General features: G+C 34.8%; 1 protein-coding gene across 1 annotated transcript in view; it reads right to left on the bottom strand.

Annotated features, from left to right (window-relative positions):
* LOC145684809 (uncharacterized) overlaps positions 1 to 4042 on the bottom strand; it is a 31718-nt gene extending 27676 nt beyond the window's left edge. The window contains exons 1-2 of the mRNA XM_081757178.1: positions 3941 to 4042; positions 911 to 1004 (exon numbers count right to left, since the gene is read on the bottom strand). Coding sequence (XP_081613304.1) covers positions 911 to 1004; positions 3941 to 3967 — 121 coding nt within the window. The 5' untranslated portion in view covers positions 3968 to 4042. The remainder of the gene's footprint in view (positions 1 to 910; positions 1005 to 3940) is intronic.
* Positions 4043 to 16481: the final 12439 nt, after the last annotated feature.

Raw genomic sequence — 16481 nt, 5'->3', positions numbered from 1 at the left:
GAGGTAACAGATTATTTACTAGTGAAAATTATTATTACAAAAAAGATTAGTTTGCTAAGTTGCATATTAAAAAAAATAGCTATTAGTAAACTATGGTAAAGTTGAAAAATTTATGATTTTGTTTCTGAAACATATTTTAATATACATAGAATTTTAGTTCTTATTCAAATATTGATAAATAATGTTATATCTATATTTGTTAAAGTTATCATACAATTTTCCACTTTAGTGACAATCAAGCATGTGATTTCCAGAAAGAAAATGGTTAATTAATTCAGTGTATAGCACTGTTGATTATCACATAGGTATTTCATTTCAACGTATTGGTCAACAAGATCGTCCAACTACTAATTACCAAGAGGGGCTAAAAGATGTTTCCAAAGTTCCAATGGGAACTTGAAGGCTTTCTCACAATCAACAACGGAAAACCAATAATATTCTCAAGTATAATAGATTAATAGTATATCTGACAAGAACTATAGGAGAAGGCTTGCCAAATTTGACTCTACATAAGTTACCTTGAATGATAGGATTTTTACAAAAAGGATTGCCTAATTCCTCTGGTATTGGGAACCAAATTATTTAATGAATATTAACTGTAATATGAAGTTTTTGTGTTAAAAAATCAATAAAAATAATATTTAGAGAATTCTTGTTCTAAGTTATGAGTACTAGTAGATAGAATAAATTTTGACAATAAATAAATAAATAAATAAAAAGAGTGTATTTTTCCATAGCGGGCATAGAAGCATTCTTCTTCGTATCAAATGACGTAGAAGATAAAAAGATTTATTCAGACCATTGTTTATATTTGAATAGATCATAATGTGAATTAAAATTAATATTAATTGCATGCATATTAAAGATAATGTGTCTATTAATTTTAATTTTCTAATTTTACTAAACTTACCGCTTGCTGCATTAATTTGCTTTGGTACTCTTACACTAGCAGCAAGTTCCTGTTTGCCAAGTATCGCAGGAAGAAACGATGCTATAAGCACCATCTGTTGAAGAAATGCAATGAAAAAAGTTTCAATTCTTTGTTTCAAAAATAATCATAAAGTATGTGGAGTTTCTCTAATGTGAAAGTAAACAAATTATCTTACAAAAGAAGAACTATTGTTTTAAGTTCACATTACGCTGTTTTCTTTTAAAATATTGAATTCCTACTTAATTATAAGATCAGCTTTGCTTGTGGAGAAAATGAAGAATTGTACACAGATATAACTGGAAATAGACCATTTTAATTTTTGCCTAAATTAATTGAATAATTTTTTGGCCTAAGATTTATTTTGCTCATTGGGACCCTTGTTTTACTCCTTATTTTCTAATAATAAAGGATATTCTCAGTGCTAAGCATAAACTTTTAAGAATGCAATGGCTTTCTGAAAGTCTGACATACTAGGTTCCTTAACATTATTTTGAGAGTTACCAAAAGTTCACTATTTCGTCTTCCTAGCGCTAGCTTGTATGCTTTTGATGTACAAGGTCCTATGTTCGATTCTCGATTGGTCATCGGCCGCACTCCAGTGCTTAAGATCTCATTTTAAACTGCTACTACGTTAACTGATAAAGGACTATATACTAATCAATCAATCAGTCAGTCAAGTTCTCTTTCTTCCCCTTTCTTGACAAACTTTGGCCATTTTGCATATTTGACTTGTCGTTTATGGGAAAAATGAAAGACGTTACCCTACAAAATACAGCAATCTCATTACTGTGCATGCTAGCCACTGAACGAACAGATGCGAATTGAAAACATGAACATATCGGAATATTGATTTTTCAGTAATCAAATCTCAGAAAAAGAGGACTACTCGTATATACATAGCAACATGAAAAAAAAAAAAAACTTGTTTTAATATACTAAAACTCATCAATTTACACTTTTGCCCAATGGCACAGACACACACACACACAAAAGCTTTCTGCAATTAAATTAAAAGTTTATTGAAAGTAGCTCTGTTTGCCAGTACATTAATAAGCTGCTTATAAACATTTTTAATTGGTTATTTCTACTGATTAAGTAGAGATAATTCCACAAAAAATCAATACCAGGACATCTTCATTGAAAGCTAGTAGTATCAGCTATATGGATTCAAAAACAGATTGGAGAGCTCCAATAATAATTCACTTTATATGGTTAAGCTTAAATTTATTATTCTGATAAGTTGTCTTTTTGCATAACTTAGAAGTTGTACTTAGAGAGAAAAGAACAAATTTTATTTATTCTCATACATAGAAAAGGAGGGAACAAAAGGCGAACAAGAGGCCAAAGGAAGTAATTAAAGAATAATATACGTTAATACTATACTACTATGCACTATACGAAAAACAGAGAGTACTTTAATCAAAGGAAATTAAGTGGTTCGTTCGGCTGTAAAGTGCGAGGGGTGTGAGGGGTCATTGATTCGATCCAGATAATATGAGTTAACGGTTGTCAACATTGTATCAGCGGGTTTTCTCTGAGTTCTCCCGTTTCCTCCCATTCCACGTTCTAATCTAATACATCGCGCCGTGTGGACTTTGTGGTGGACAAACACCGTGCTCGTGGGTTTTCTCGGGGTTCTCCCGTTTCCTCCCACTTTCTTCATTCTACCATTTCACTCATTTCTCATTATCACCGTCTCCTTTAGCCTAACCGGCATAACCGTGGGACGTAAAACTCAAAGATTTCATTTCATTTCTAATATAATACATTTTTTCAAAACAATTCACTTTCGTTTCCGTCTCCTTTAACCTACAGGGCACACATGTGGGACGTAAAATTATAGTTTTCACTTCATTTTCTTCTTTCTTCACTACCACTATATCTCCTATCACACTCTTCAGAATACTATTTTGTCTTATCAATATCATAACCAATGCCTTTTCTTTCTTTCTTTCTTTCTTTTTTTCTTTTTTTTTTTTTTACGTCTAATATTGTTCAATACTACTTTGCTATTTCTAGCAGCTCCTCGTTGGTTTTCTGTACGACCAAGCTAATTTTGTTCATTCACTACACTCAAAGTTCGAAAATCAAGAATTCTCAATCGCTTCTCATTGCTCTTATCTGTGATCCATAAATCTGCACAATATTCCACACAAACTATATGATCAATCTTATTCTAAAACCCGCAAAGTATTTTTTTTTCTTTTTCTTCTGAAGACTTTTTTCGATATTCGTAATCTTCTTCTATTTGTCATTCTCACTTGATGTCCACTAATAATATCGTTTATGGACAAATAAACAACCAAATTGTTTCCCTCCTACTTTTATGTACATTTAATAAATTATCTTATCCATATCGCAATTGGTTATGCTTTTAATTTCATATTCTACATGGTATTTCTTTAGTTTGTTTAACACCATTCTATTATCTGTTCAAATTCTATTGCAAAAACCGTTTGATCTCTACCTAGATCAAGTGTTTGCACCTAATCCTTCTAACTTCTACTGAAACACACTGCCCTTCTCTAGACGTTTTTTCTTCATTATTTATTATATATAAGTATTAAAGCGCAAGATAATTAAAATCACTTTTAGTTTATTTTGATTCCTTAACAGCAAACATTTTTGATTCAATGTTTTATAATAAATTGAGAAAAATAACTTTGTTTTCTTTATTCAATTTTTCGGGCACAACTCATTACCAATCAATAGTTATTTCTTGTTAAGAAATATAATAAGATAGAGGTGATTATGGTTATTACGCGCTTTGTTGATTAGATTCAGATTTGAATAATATACGAGAAACGATAAAGGCAGGCAAATTTCCTCACTCGAACTTTTAAGCTATAAAAAATTATCATGAAAACAGAAAATTCCATCATAAGTTTGAATTTGATATCTGAATGTGTTGCATCGATGTTTGTGTATATATTAATTTGCAAAATTTATATCTCTCAATCATTTTTGATTATAAATTTGGATAGATTTTTAATATTTGTAAATCCTTACCTGCAATGAAACTTGTTCACACCCCATCTTAATTGCTTGTACTGACTGTGAGAAAATGATTAGACTTTATATATAAGTGAGTAATCACTAAAATACGTCATAAGAATACATAAAACCACCAACCAATCGTATCAATGTTAGAAGGGAGAAAAACGGAAAGAAGGAAGTGAAAAAACAAAAGAAATTCCCGCGGCACGATCTTCATCTGTTTTTAGGCAAAAAGCTATTGACGACAACGGTTCATCGGATGTTTCGTAGCGAGCGTGGCTCCTGGCACTTATCTTTCATAAAAGACGATTGATGGTGCGAAGCCACAGAACTTTCCAACTGGATTTTTCAAGTTTTTAAGCTTCAGTTGTCACTATTCAAAAGAAAACAAGGAGGAGAGATAAAAGAAGAAGAAGCACGCGAATGTTTTTATATATGTATAAATGAAAAGAAGAAGAATTTGAAGACTTTGCATTGATTTTGTGCCAATCAAGTGTGAAGCAAATTCACCATCTAAACCGCAAGAACGTCCTAGACATTGAGAAGCACTTTCCTTGGAGATGATGGTTACGTTTGGCTTTCACCATGTTCAACGATACATTTCGAATTTAATACCTGCTTTTATCATACATATCACATTTTAAGATTTACGAAAATAAAGGAAGTTAGAGTCAAAATTCAGTGGCGTCTCGTGACATAACTTTCCGGTAGTTCACAGCCATTAAAAACTCAAATTCTATAATTCTTTTGGTATTTTATACACGCAAAATTATAAAATCAATGAAGGTAACTATATATACTTATACATAATAAAAAATAGCCATTCATAACAAATTCTCCATTTCATTTGTATATGAACTCAATTCTGCTATTCCTCGGGACAGCCAATTTATCAATAACTCTTTTGAAATATATTTTTTTAACCATTTTTCTCTGTTGATATTATAGCTAATGCACTGAGATGATTCTGAATTATGGCATTTCTTTAAATGCTTTTATAGTCTTTAATATAATAAAGCAATTTTAAGTTTCTGAAGTGGACATATCAATATTCACTATGATTTTCACGTTTTTTTTTTTTTTTTGGTGGTGGTGGTAGAAGATTCTATGTCTTTCTACGGATGCACCATAAATTTCACACGATGCACTAATGGTATCCGCATTAGACTCGAGATGTCTACTGAGCTCCCTCCTGGCTAAGAGGTTAGCGTACATACTTTTGGCGTGGAAAACCAAGGTTCGATTCTCGGCGAGAGCTCATATGGTTCGGATCCCACGTTAGACTATCGGTCCAGGTATTATGTATCCTTGCTGCTGGAAGGGACGCTGAACTCAAAATCAAATCAAATCAAATCGAGACGTCTACTGTCTCGTATACTTGAATTGCCAAGTATGCTGTTTTTTAAACTGACAACATGCAATTCACCAAAATGTTATGACAGCTGCCTTTAATTAGGAAAGCCTTGTCCACATGTTCTTGGACTGTTGTCTCAAGACATTTCATGACTGTTTATTCTGTATTTACGTTCTCTGTCAGAGGGTAGGCTATGGAGAACAAATGTAATGCATTTGATGCTCTCCCACCGGGAATTGAACCCGAAACTTTTGCAGTCATTACATAAATGAAGAAGGTAGGACATTTCATGAAGTCAACCAAACCACGGAAAACACAAGTTATCTGAATCTTAGGACTCATAATGAAGACATGCAACCTATTCAAAGCAAGAGAGCTCTAAACCTCCCATCCACTTCCGTACGACTTCGGAACGCCTTAATTTTGTTTGTTCTACTAGTTTATTTTCAATTGCAAAAGTTTATTTTTTTTTATTCTGTTTAAAGTGTCATATTAATTCACGGAAATTAAGTCAAAAACAGCTAACACTTCTATACTACACAATGAGAAGCCAATCACGCCCGCAGCGCTGTTGTGAAGCTGAAATGCATATATGCAAGGGAAAAGCAAGAGACTGCAATGTTACAGGAAAGAAAATAAAAGAAAGAAACGAGACAGTAATATCATATTCTGAATATTATTAAATATATTAAGAATTAAGGATCAATGAACAACGCACAATATTAGATGGTTCACGTGCTCTGCCGTAACAGCACAATTACATAGCAGGCATATGCCTATCATGTTTCCTCAGGTACATGGAAATGTGTCAAGTGTGTGTCTTATGTACCTCTGAGAGAGAAATCACATGGATGGCAAGTGATAGTCACAGTTTATGTCCGCCCCTAGACACATGCCTGACATTTACCTGGGGAACATGTCTAGTATGTTCTAGGTATGTTCGAGTGTCTTATTTACTTTATTTCATGGTTCTTCCATATTCACTTTCAAATGATAGGCGACAGCTGCCGTCTAATAAGGTTAATACGTTTGTTGCTTCTAGTACACAATCGCTTAGAAAAAGAAGCAACAAATGCATCAAATGTGGGAGATGAATTTAGAACAATTAAATGGCGCATGCCTATCATATCTTGTGCTGTTGTTAGGGTATCTGAAACAGTATGTACCTAAACGCCGAACCCAGAACATGACAGATATATGCCCCAAGTGACGACATAAAAACAAGTGACTGTTACAGTGCGAAACTGAGCCAGATATATAAATGCTATATTTGTGGTACATAGTTGCAAATATCAATTAGGTGTAACAACTGTAGGTGGCTGAAGTACATACTTAGCACATGAATATCATATGTGTCAATTGTCGGGTATCTAAAAAGTAGTTGGGACTCATTAATGACACATGCCTAGCACATCTTGTGCTGTTAGGGTTGTGAACTGCAAAATGCGACGCCGCTGTCTAAATTATTACACACAAGTTGAAATGCCTGTTCTTCGCACAGGAGAATAAGTTTATGGGAAATATTTGAATCTCGTTAGGATACTCGTTTTAATAAGGATGTAATGATAAAAAGAGAAACATTAGCTATTCTATTTTTCGCAGAAATTTTGAACCTGTTTCACCTTTAGGACAAGCCCTTTAATCAAAGTAACATGATAAAATTCCAGGTTGAGGTAGGTACTCACTATGTTCTAAAATTAATTTCAAAAGTGTTAACCATTTTCTCGTGACGCGATCATAAACAACAGACAATGTCGCTTTCAATTGAAAAAATAGAGAATGTCCCTTCCCCTTTGCAGATATTAAAAAAAAATGCTGGGGCACATTTCTGCTTATTATAAATAAGGAATTTACATACTTAATTTAGGGATTTATGTGGTACCCTATTTAGGACAAAACACTTGAATCCCTTTTACCTCCTTTAGCATACCTATTTCGAAAACAAATCTCTCTTTTTCTTTGTTTTCGTAATGAAGTAGTTATCTAGATTTATTATCATGGTCTGGGCGTATACGAGAGGGCCCGTTTCCTCTTTTATATAATAGTACAGATTCCACCCATTACCACTTTCAGAAGTGGAATTTTCAGACACTGAAACACATGTTCCCTTTATTTTTAACTAAGACTTTATATAACGATTTTCACACCTCAAATTAAGCGATACTTTTCATTGCATTTCCTGAATAAATAGTAATAAATATCATGGTAAAAATTATCCTCTTTTCCCATTAGAAGCGGGATTTTTACGTAGGCTAAATACGAACTTCATTACTTTTATTTAAGAGTTTATAAACCGATTTTTACATCTCCAACTTAACTGAATCCTAACATTGGACATTTTCTCAATATAGAAAGGGAAGTTTGGATATTATAGAAATTGCCCTCATTTTCCTCCTTAGGAGCTGAATTTCCGAAAATGCTGAAATACGTATTATTTTTGTTTGAGAGTTTATATACAGACTTTAAATAGAAGGTGAGCGCAGCTTGGAACTAAAGAGTGAGGGCAGTCGCGTATTCTGGCAAATTTCCAGCAAATTCCAGATCACACGTGGTATAGTGTGTAATATAGACGTGAAATGAGAACGAGATTGGGTGATGAAACCTCAACCTCGTCCAGTGAATCCGCGTCTGGTCATAGTCTTCAGTCATGACTCAGATGCGTAATAAAAGTGCATTGACAAGAGTTGTTGGACACTGAAGCAACAGAGTTCCGGGCGGAATCTGGACCTTACACCGGCAAATATACTATTCATCGCGAGGTGTTAGAACTGGGCTGCAATGTGCTAGCTGTAGCCAACATGGCTCGGATAATATAAGTAAATGAGCACCACCATTATAGTGGTGCAAAACAAACCGCGAATAGAGAGTGAGGCAGTGGAAGAATATCATGTGGAGTGAAGAATCCGATGAGCAAGTGTGGACTTGGTGCATGCCAGATGGGCAATACTTACCGGAGTACATTGTTGATAGTGTGAAATTTGGAAGTAGAGGAATCATGGTGTGGGCCTGTTTGTCATGAATTGGACGGATTGGAACCTCTGGTTTTGGTGCCTAGAACAATAAATGCCGACGTTTATCAAGCAATAAATAATTCTGCTTTACCCTCCATTATCTATTACTCGACAGTAGGTTGTTTGTGTTTCAACAAACCAATGCCAGCATCCATAAAGTGCACATCACCATAGAGTGGTTTGAGGAGATACAAGTGCAAGTACTCGACTGGCCAGCCCAAAGCATCGACCTCAATCATATTTAATACATTTTTGATTATAGTGTTCGCAACGAGCCGTGAAGTTTGACCTAGATCTATTGACTTCACCACCTAATAGAACGCGAGGGTGTGTTCCGGTCAACTCTCATTTATGAAATTTTGCCGGTATCGTCTCTAGTGTTGTTATACGGAGAACATCTCCTGAGGTTATAGTGTTGTCAGATTGACACTAAGTTTCGTTTTGTTAATTTTTTGTTCTCGTTATGATATATTTTCACAATTATTATTCTTACGGTTAAATTCAATTCATTGTTACCGATCGTGTTATAGTTAATTAAGTGCTGTTTTTTGTTGTCTAGTTCACCATATCTTCAAACTGTGGCAACATTGTTGGTGAACTTCTGCTGTTTGATGTTTTCTCAAGTATGCATTCGGAAGGTAACTTCATGAATTATAACGAAATCTTCTGATATATCGCACAAACGGTGGAAGAGTGTTACGACTCAAAAAATGGAAATTTTGAGCTATCATCGCTCAAAAGAGAATAGACAGAGAGAAGTGAACTCTATTTGGTGGTATTTTCGCATAAACGTAACTAAATAAATTAATCCCTAGATGACAGAAATACCAGTAATCCAGGGAGCGATTTTGATAGAATAACAAACATTAAAAGTCATGTTCTCACAAATGTGTAATTTTGACTTGTAACAGTCTTCACCGGGTGTGCGATAAGACACGTGATACAAAATAGTTCTATGATTGGTGTAGAGCCCAGTCTTCACTAGTCTTTGCGGTCACTATACTTGAAACACAAAAAGTGCACAAATTCCTTTTCCGCATGATTACCAGCGGCAATAGCCGCACCAACACCAGTATCTGCATTGGTTCATTCTATCGCTAGGGTCCAACCACAACGTCCCAAAAACACTCTCGGTTTGCCATTTTCCAGGAAGACCGGCAATTTTTACTGAAGTCTACCATAATATTGAGAAATATCTTCCTAGAAAGGTCAAAACGGTATCACGGCGAATGCGGACACATGGCATACTAACTCCTTATCAGCACAAGCTAAATAAGTCTGTAGGTCTAATTTTAACAATAGCTTAACAGGAGCTCAAAACCAAAATAACTTTTTCAGACTGGGCCTCAGATTTTAAATTTAGAGACCGAGTACGGTTTAAAAATTCTGATCTTTGGAGACAACTATTGAAGAATATACTTTTATAACAAAAGAGATATAAATTATATCCTAATATACATTCATTCTAATGATTGAGTGTGATTAAATCTTATAAGTAGTAATACTAATAATAATTCGTGCAATAATAATAGAATATTAAATTTGTTGATCGTGGTTTCCGATAATAAGATAAACTACAGTTATCATCGCAAAATTCTATAAACGATTTTTTCTTTTTTCTGGTTACGAAGTTACTGCATACTGGTGAAAAGAGAGTATATTGTTCCTTGTGGTAAAGGTTTACGTTTATATTTTTCTCTCATGTATCATGTTTCACTCCCGTTTTCACTTTCGAGCTACGGTAGGTTCGGCTACGGTAGGAGAGAAGGTATTGTAATTGCTTTCTTTCTTTTTAAAACGAATTGGAGATTTCAAAGGGATTCGATTAACCAGGGGCGGATCAGGGGGGGAATCCGGGCAATTGCCCCCCCCCCAGAAGAAGAAACTTTTTATTTTATATATAAGTAAAACTCATTCCAAAATTTGGAGCTCTTAAAAGTAGTTTTAAGTAGCAGTATTACAACCCCCCCCCAGAAGTTCCTCCTGGATCCACCCCGTTTAATAGCCATTACGTGCTGAAAAAGTTATTTTCTTTTATTATCTCAGTTTGTCCATAAGTCCTCCCAAATTATCTCAGTTTGTTCATTAGTCATCCCCAATTATCTCAGTTTGTCCATTAGTCCTCCCCAGTGTACGTACAGCCTTATTTTAAAAAATCGGCCATCTAGTTTGCTTTAAAAGCCATATTCTGGAAACTCTATGTAGAAGATTCAAACGTTTTAGCTCAAAATAAAGATTTTAATTTAGGAAAGAAATCCACATTTGTTTGATTTAGAATCCAACTATCGGTAAGAGCGCAGGGGTTTTTAAAGAGAGTAGGGTAGGCAGGTTTTTGTGAACAAGACTGTACACTCACCTAAAGACCATAATGTTCAATATACCCGAAATAAACTTTAAACTTTAAACTAAACTTTCTCCAGCTTTTTTTTTTCTTCGAATTTTCTTCCTACCACTAGAAATAAGGTTGGTTTACTGGAGGGCAAAAAGGGCTGTAATCAGTTATGATTTCCCGACAAAATTGTTTTAGCTATAACTAACTCCATGGCCTATGGAACCCGGAGGTTCAATGTCCTGTTCACAAAAGCTCTCAATTGACTTGTGTTTTTAGCCAACTGGATTCAGTTTCTACTTTATATTTCTTTTTCTACGACATCCACCTTAATATTGTTCCATCTATACTTACATTATTAAAAATACTTTCTTAAATCTGAGAAACCATCTTTCTTATCTGTGCACCGAGAATATGTTTTCATAGAAACAAGAGTTTGAAACTCTCATTAATGAGAAATGAAAAAAGGATATGAGGTTGTTTAAAACAAAACGAGAAAATATACTGTTGCTTTCCTTATGAATGAGAATTGCTAAGTCCCATTTCTAAGAAAATATTGACTCGGTGCACAGATAAGAAACGGTTTCTCAAATTTAAAAAAAAAATATTTTTAACAGTGTACGTCTTCCTAGTGCTCGTTATCCGATTGGATTTCCTTTGAAAACGCTCCTACTCTCTTCCATTCCGGCTACACGACCCACTCACCTGAGCCTCCTAGATTTGATGACCCCCAACCATGTTTGGTAAACGGTATAAATTATGAAGTTCTTCGTTATGAAGTTTCCCCCATTCCCCATTCCCGTTCCTCTTGGGTCTAAATATTCGTCTAAGGAACTTGTTCTACGTTTTTCCTTTCAGTCTACGGTTTTTCCTTATAGAGTAAGCAACCGTGTTTCGCAACCACACAGGACAACATATATGATTATCGTTTTATATATTTTATGCTTCAAATTCCTCGACAGAACAAGGAACAAAATATTCTGAACTAAATAATAATACGAATTCCTTGCTTTTAGTCGACATCTAATTTCTTCGTAGATATGATTTTCGTCTGTTAATATTGAAAGTATCCACTTTGTGGATTAGTTGATATTTTAACGTATCCATTTACTGTATTGCAGTATTATGATCCTGACGGACTTCCATGTACTTCTAGCTGTAAATTAATCATAATTTTAGATGAGTTAAGCCATTTTTAGCTATATCTATTCAACAAGTTATTATAAACTGAAATATTTCATTTCAACCAGTCATTACCAATTTGCTGATGGTTCCTGTTGACAACACTGTCCCCAACACCCACTATATAACGATATACCACCACTATATAACCCACTATATAACAGTTTCTATAGTACTGTTATTTTATACATTGTTTTAAATTATTGATTTTGTTTATAATTGTTGTATATTTCATTATTTCAGCATTAACAACTATCACGAAGTTGCTAAGAATTAAGTATGTATGATTCGTGTGATCGAACGCAGTGAATTTAAGGTGAGTAGTAAATCCTATTAACCATTTTTTTTCTAGTGGCGTTGAGGCCAAAAACGTTACTAGCAATGAAGGTGGATTTTATAAATTAGTACTAGCACTCAAGTGTATAAATGTGCTAGCTTAGAACTTGGCTGTTAAGATTACTTAGGGGCAACAGAGGGAAGGGGAACAGCGCCCCGGAAGAAAACCCTCTATGAAAAGGAAGCTTTGACGGTTGTTTACCTTAATGGTATCTTCCTCAGGTTCCTTTCCCCTTTGTAATTTGCAGGTCATGGGCGCTGAGGGCCTATAAATAATCAATTGGCATCTTCTCAGGCCCGGCAAATTCCCGAAAGATGCCCTATTTTAATAATAATAATAATAATAATAAATCGAACTTTACTTTTAGTGTTGTAAACAGATCTTATGCAAAAATACACCATCTTGTAAACTATCAACATACATTTATAGTAGACTAAAAAAAGTAGCATACATTAAAATATAAGATAATTCTCATCCAAGGTTTTAGCATTTAGAATGTAAAAATATCAAAATTTCCAAGACTCAAGCTGATTTTTGAGATTTTCGTTTTCAGAAGAATGTAAATTAGTCTCGCAGCTTTCATTTAATAAGAATTAATCTTTTTAATGTTACATTATAGCCATCTTTGATAACAATAACACGATAATGTATGTCTGTTATCAGTTTTTCGCGTACCTTGATCCATCACATTTTGTACGTAGATACAGTGTTGCTAGATTGGGCCACAAATAGCGGATTGGGCGATATTTTAAGTGCCCTTGCTGTCAAAATTTGCTACTGGCTTACAGGTTCCTTTTTGTTCTACTTTTAATTATCTGCTATAAAATCCCAAAACATTATTAATATTATATAATATAAAGTTTGTTTGCTGAATATTCTATTCGCAATGAAAAATAGTTTTACTAAAACTAATATGTTCAATACTAGTTCAATTCTTATTTTAGGTCATTTTGATCTTTAGATCTGACAACATTAGACTTTTCTTGAGTTTACGCTGTTGCAGCGTCACTGACCATGTTACTGTCTCAGTTAACACATAGGCCTAGCAGTTGAAAAGAGCTGTGTGAACGTGAACATTCAAATTTAATTGTGTTATTGTATTATCTACACCCAGAGAACCGTTAATAGCCCGGAGCTGCGGTCGCCGCCAGACTGTTGTCAACCCAGACATCTGACATATTCCCAATTTGAGGTGTTTCTATTAAATCGATAAAGAAGCCTTATTAATAATGTGTAGTTGCAAAGCAATTCATTGTTATATTTGGGCTTCAAATAGTTCAAATCCGCTACTTTTGAAGCATATTCTCGCTACTTTTTAATCTTCAGATCTGGCAACATTGCGTACATAGATTTTCATTATGTCTAGTCTCATACGAACCAATTTCTTTCAATTTTCGGCTGGAGGAGGGAGGGAATTTGCGGTAGTCAAAATTTATGGACCTTTCTGGTTGTTTCTAAGAACGCCTTGCATATATGCAACCAACATCACATATTTGTTATGTAGGCTTACATTACAGCAGAGAATAAACACCTGGGCAAGGGAATTACTGTGAGGACATTTCTTTAAGGACATTTTTCTTCCTTTCTTTTTATCCAGATTCTGAATTAAAACCCAAGAACGATATGTGGTTACAGCTAGTATTTGTAATATAAATATAGACTGGTTACTAGTAAATTATCCTTTAGCAGAAAGAAAGACTTCCCTTCATGCATTATTAGCAAATCTCGATTATAAATACAGACTGCACTTGCTTCCCGTAACAGGTTTGTTAAGTCCAAGTCCGAAATTTGATTACCAATAACTTGGGAACCAAAGGTCTCTACGAGACCAAATTCAAAATATTGTTTTTAGACGTTAAGAACTTTAAAACGCATATGAAATATCATGGTGTACAAGCTTTTTGGTTCTAGAGCTATTTGGCATTAAGTTTAAAATTTGGACTCAAGTCGAAGTCCCAATCTTGGCAAATAATTAGGAAACCAAAGATTTATACACCATAACATTTCATAGCTTAATAATGATCTTATAAACTTGTAATGGTCTACCATCATGCCAAGTTTGGTCAAAGTAGGATCAATTTCACCGATCACGTCTAGTATTTTTTTTAAATAGAACTTTTACTACATTTATATCCCAACTTTCATGGTTAATAACTTGAAAACCGAAGGTCTCCACTTGATCATATATGGAATGTTGATTTTGAGTTTAACGTCCCTTTTAGCAGCAAGGCTATATGAGACGCGGACCTACTAATTAATGTGTAGAATCCGAACCACATGAGGTTCCGCCGGGAATCAAATCCGGGCCTTCCACGCCAAGGGTTTAGCCACAAAGGAGCTCCATATATGGAATGCTAGTAGTAGACATTAATCAGCTAAGTAGGTATATGGCATCTTGTGTTGCGTAGGTTTCTTCAGCTCCGGGCTTATTGGTCATGAAACTTGAATTTTGACAGTAAAAAAAAAAAGTTTAAACCCCAATCCTGCTTACATGTGTACTAATCTCGTCAAAATCTACAACCATGTCAATTGTGGCCAAAATTGGATGAGTTCCATCAATCGTGTTTTAATGAAATTTCTCGATTTCACTGATTCCAAATCCAAATTTGATGGCCAATAACTCGGAAACCAAAAATCTACACGCTATAGAAACCTAATATTTCACACTAAGCTCGCACGTGTACTCGGTTCGTAAAGGTATCACATGTTACCAACTTTGGTGAAGATAGGATGAGTGTAATCGATAGCTTTTAGTGAAATTTCTTCATCTTCACTCTGGAACTATTACTTAATTAGGATGACTTTAATCGATAGATTTTAGTAACATTTCTTCATCTATTTTTACTCTGGAACTATTACTTAATTAGGATGAGTGGATAGCCTCTTAAATAGATGGAAAGATTTCTTTGACGATTTGCTGAACACGCAGCCAAAAACTAATGTGCGTGGAGAAAAGGAGATACACACCGCAGAACCGTATATTCCAGAACCCAATCGAATAGAAGTGGAAGCCGCTATAAAGAAATTAAAGAAACACAAATCTCCGGGTGTAGATGAAATTCCGGCTGAGTTAATTTTAGCTGGAGGCGAAAAATTGTGGAACAAGATACACAAACTCATTCTCCTTATCTGGAACAAGGAAGAATTGCCACAAGAGTGGAAAGAGTCAATCATTGTTCCAATTCACAAGAAAGGCGACAAAACTGACTGTAATAATTATCGAGGCATTTCTCTTCTGTCAACATCCTATAAAATCCTTTCAAATATTCTGTTAGCAAGATTGACCCCATACGCAGATGAAATTATTGGAGATTATCAGTGCGGATTTAGACGAAATCGATCAACTATCGACCAAATATTTACCATTCGCCAAATACTCGAAAAGAAGTGGGAATACAATACCCCGGTACATCAACTATTTATTGATTTTAGAAAGGCTTACGACTCGGTTAGGAGAGAAACATTATACAACGTTCTTACAGAGCTTGGAATACCGAGAAAGCTAATTAGATTAATTAAGATATGTTTAAGTGAATCCCAAAGTAAAGTCCGGGTAGGAAAATTTTTGTCCACGAGCTTCCACGTCGAAAATGGCCTGAAACAAGGAGATGCGTTGTCGCCATTATTATTTAACTTTGTGCTGGAATACGCCATAAGGAAAATCAAAGATAGCAACCAGGGCCTAGAGTTGAACGGCATTCACCAGGTTATGGCATATGCTGATGATGTAAATTTAATAGGGGATGATAGGAGAACAGTAGAAATAAATGCAGAGATATTATTAAACGCTTGCAGGGACATGGGTTTAGAAGTAAATGCAGAGAAAACTAAATACATGGAAGTGCGTCGGGACCGTAATACGGCAAATTGTGGAGGCGTTAAAATATTAAATAATACTTTTGATAAAGTGGATACTTTCAAATATTTAGGATCAATATTAACAGACGAAAATCATATTCACGAAGAAATTAAATGTCGACTAAAAGCAGGGAATTCGTGTTACTATTCGGTTCAAAATCTCTCGTCGTCGCGAATTCTGTCGAGGAATTTGAAGCTTAAAATATATAAAACGATAATCATGCCTGTTGTTCTGTATGGTTGCGAAACATGGTCGCTTACTCTGAGGGAAGAACATAGACTGAAAGTATTTGAGAACAGGATCCTGAGAAGAATATTCGGACCCAAGAGGAACGAGAATGGGGAATGGCGGAAGCTTCATAACGAGGAACTACATAGTTTATACGGTTTACCCAACATTGTTAGGGTCGTCAAGTCTAGGAGGCTTAGGTGGGCAGGTCATGTAGCTAGAATGGAAGAAAGTAGAAACGCTTTCAAAGTCT

This window comes from Thermobia domestica, chromosome 5 (assembly GCF_964235325.1).
Source record: "Thermobia domestica chromosome 5, izTheDome1.hap1.1, whole genome shotgun sequence".
NCBI classification, from domain to species: domain Eukaryota; kingdom Metazoa; phylum Arthropoda; class Insecta; order Zygentoma; family Lepismatidae; genus Thermobia; species Thermobia domestica.
The sequence above is the reverse complement of the archived record's forward strand: the minus strand, read 5'-3'. Positions and strand labels throughout refer to the sequence as shown.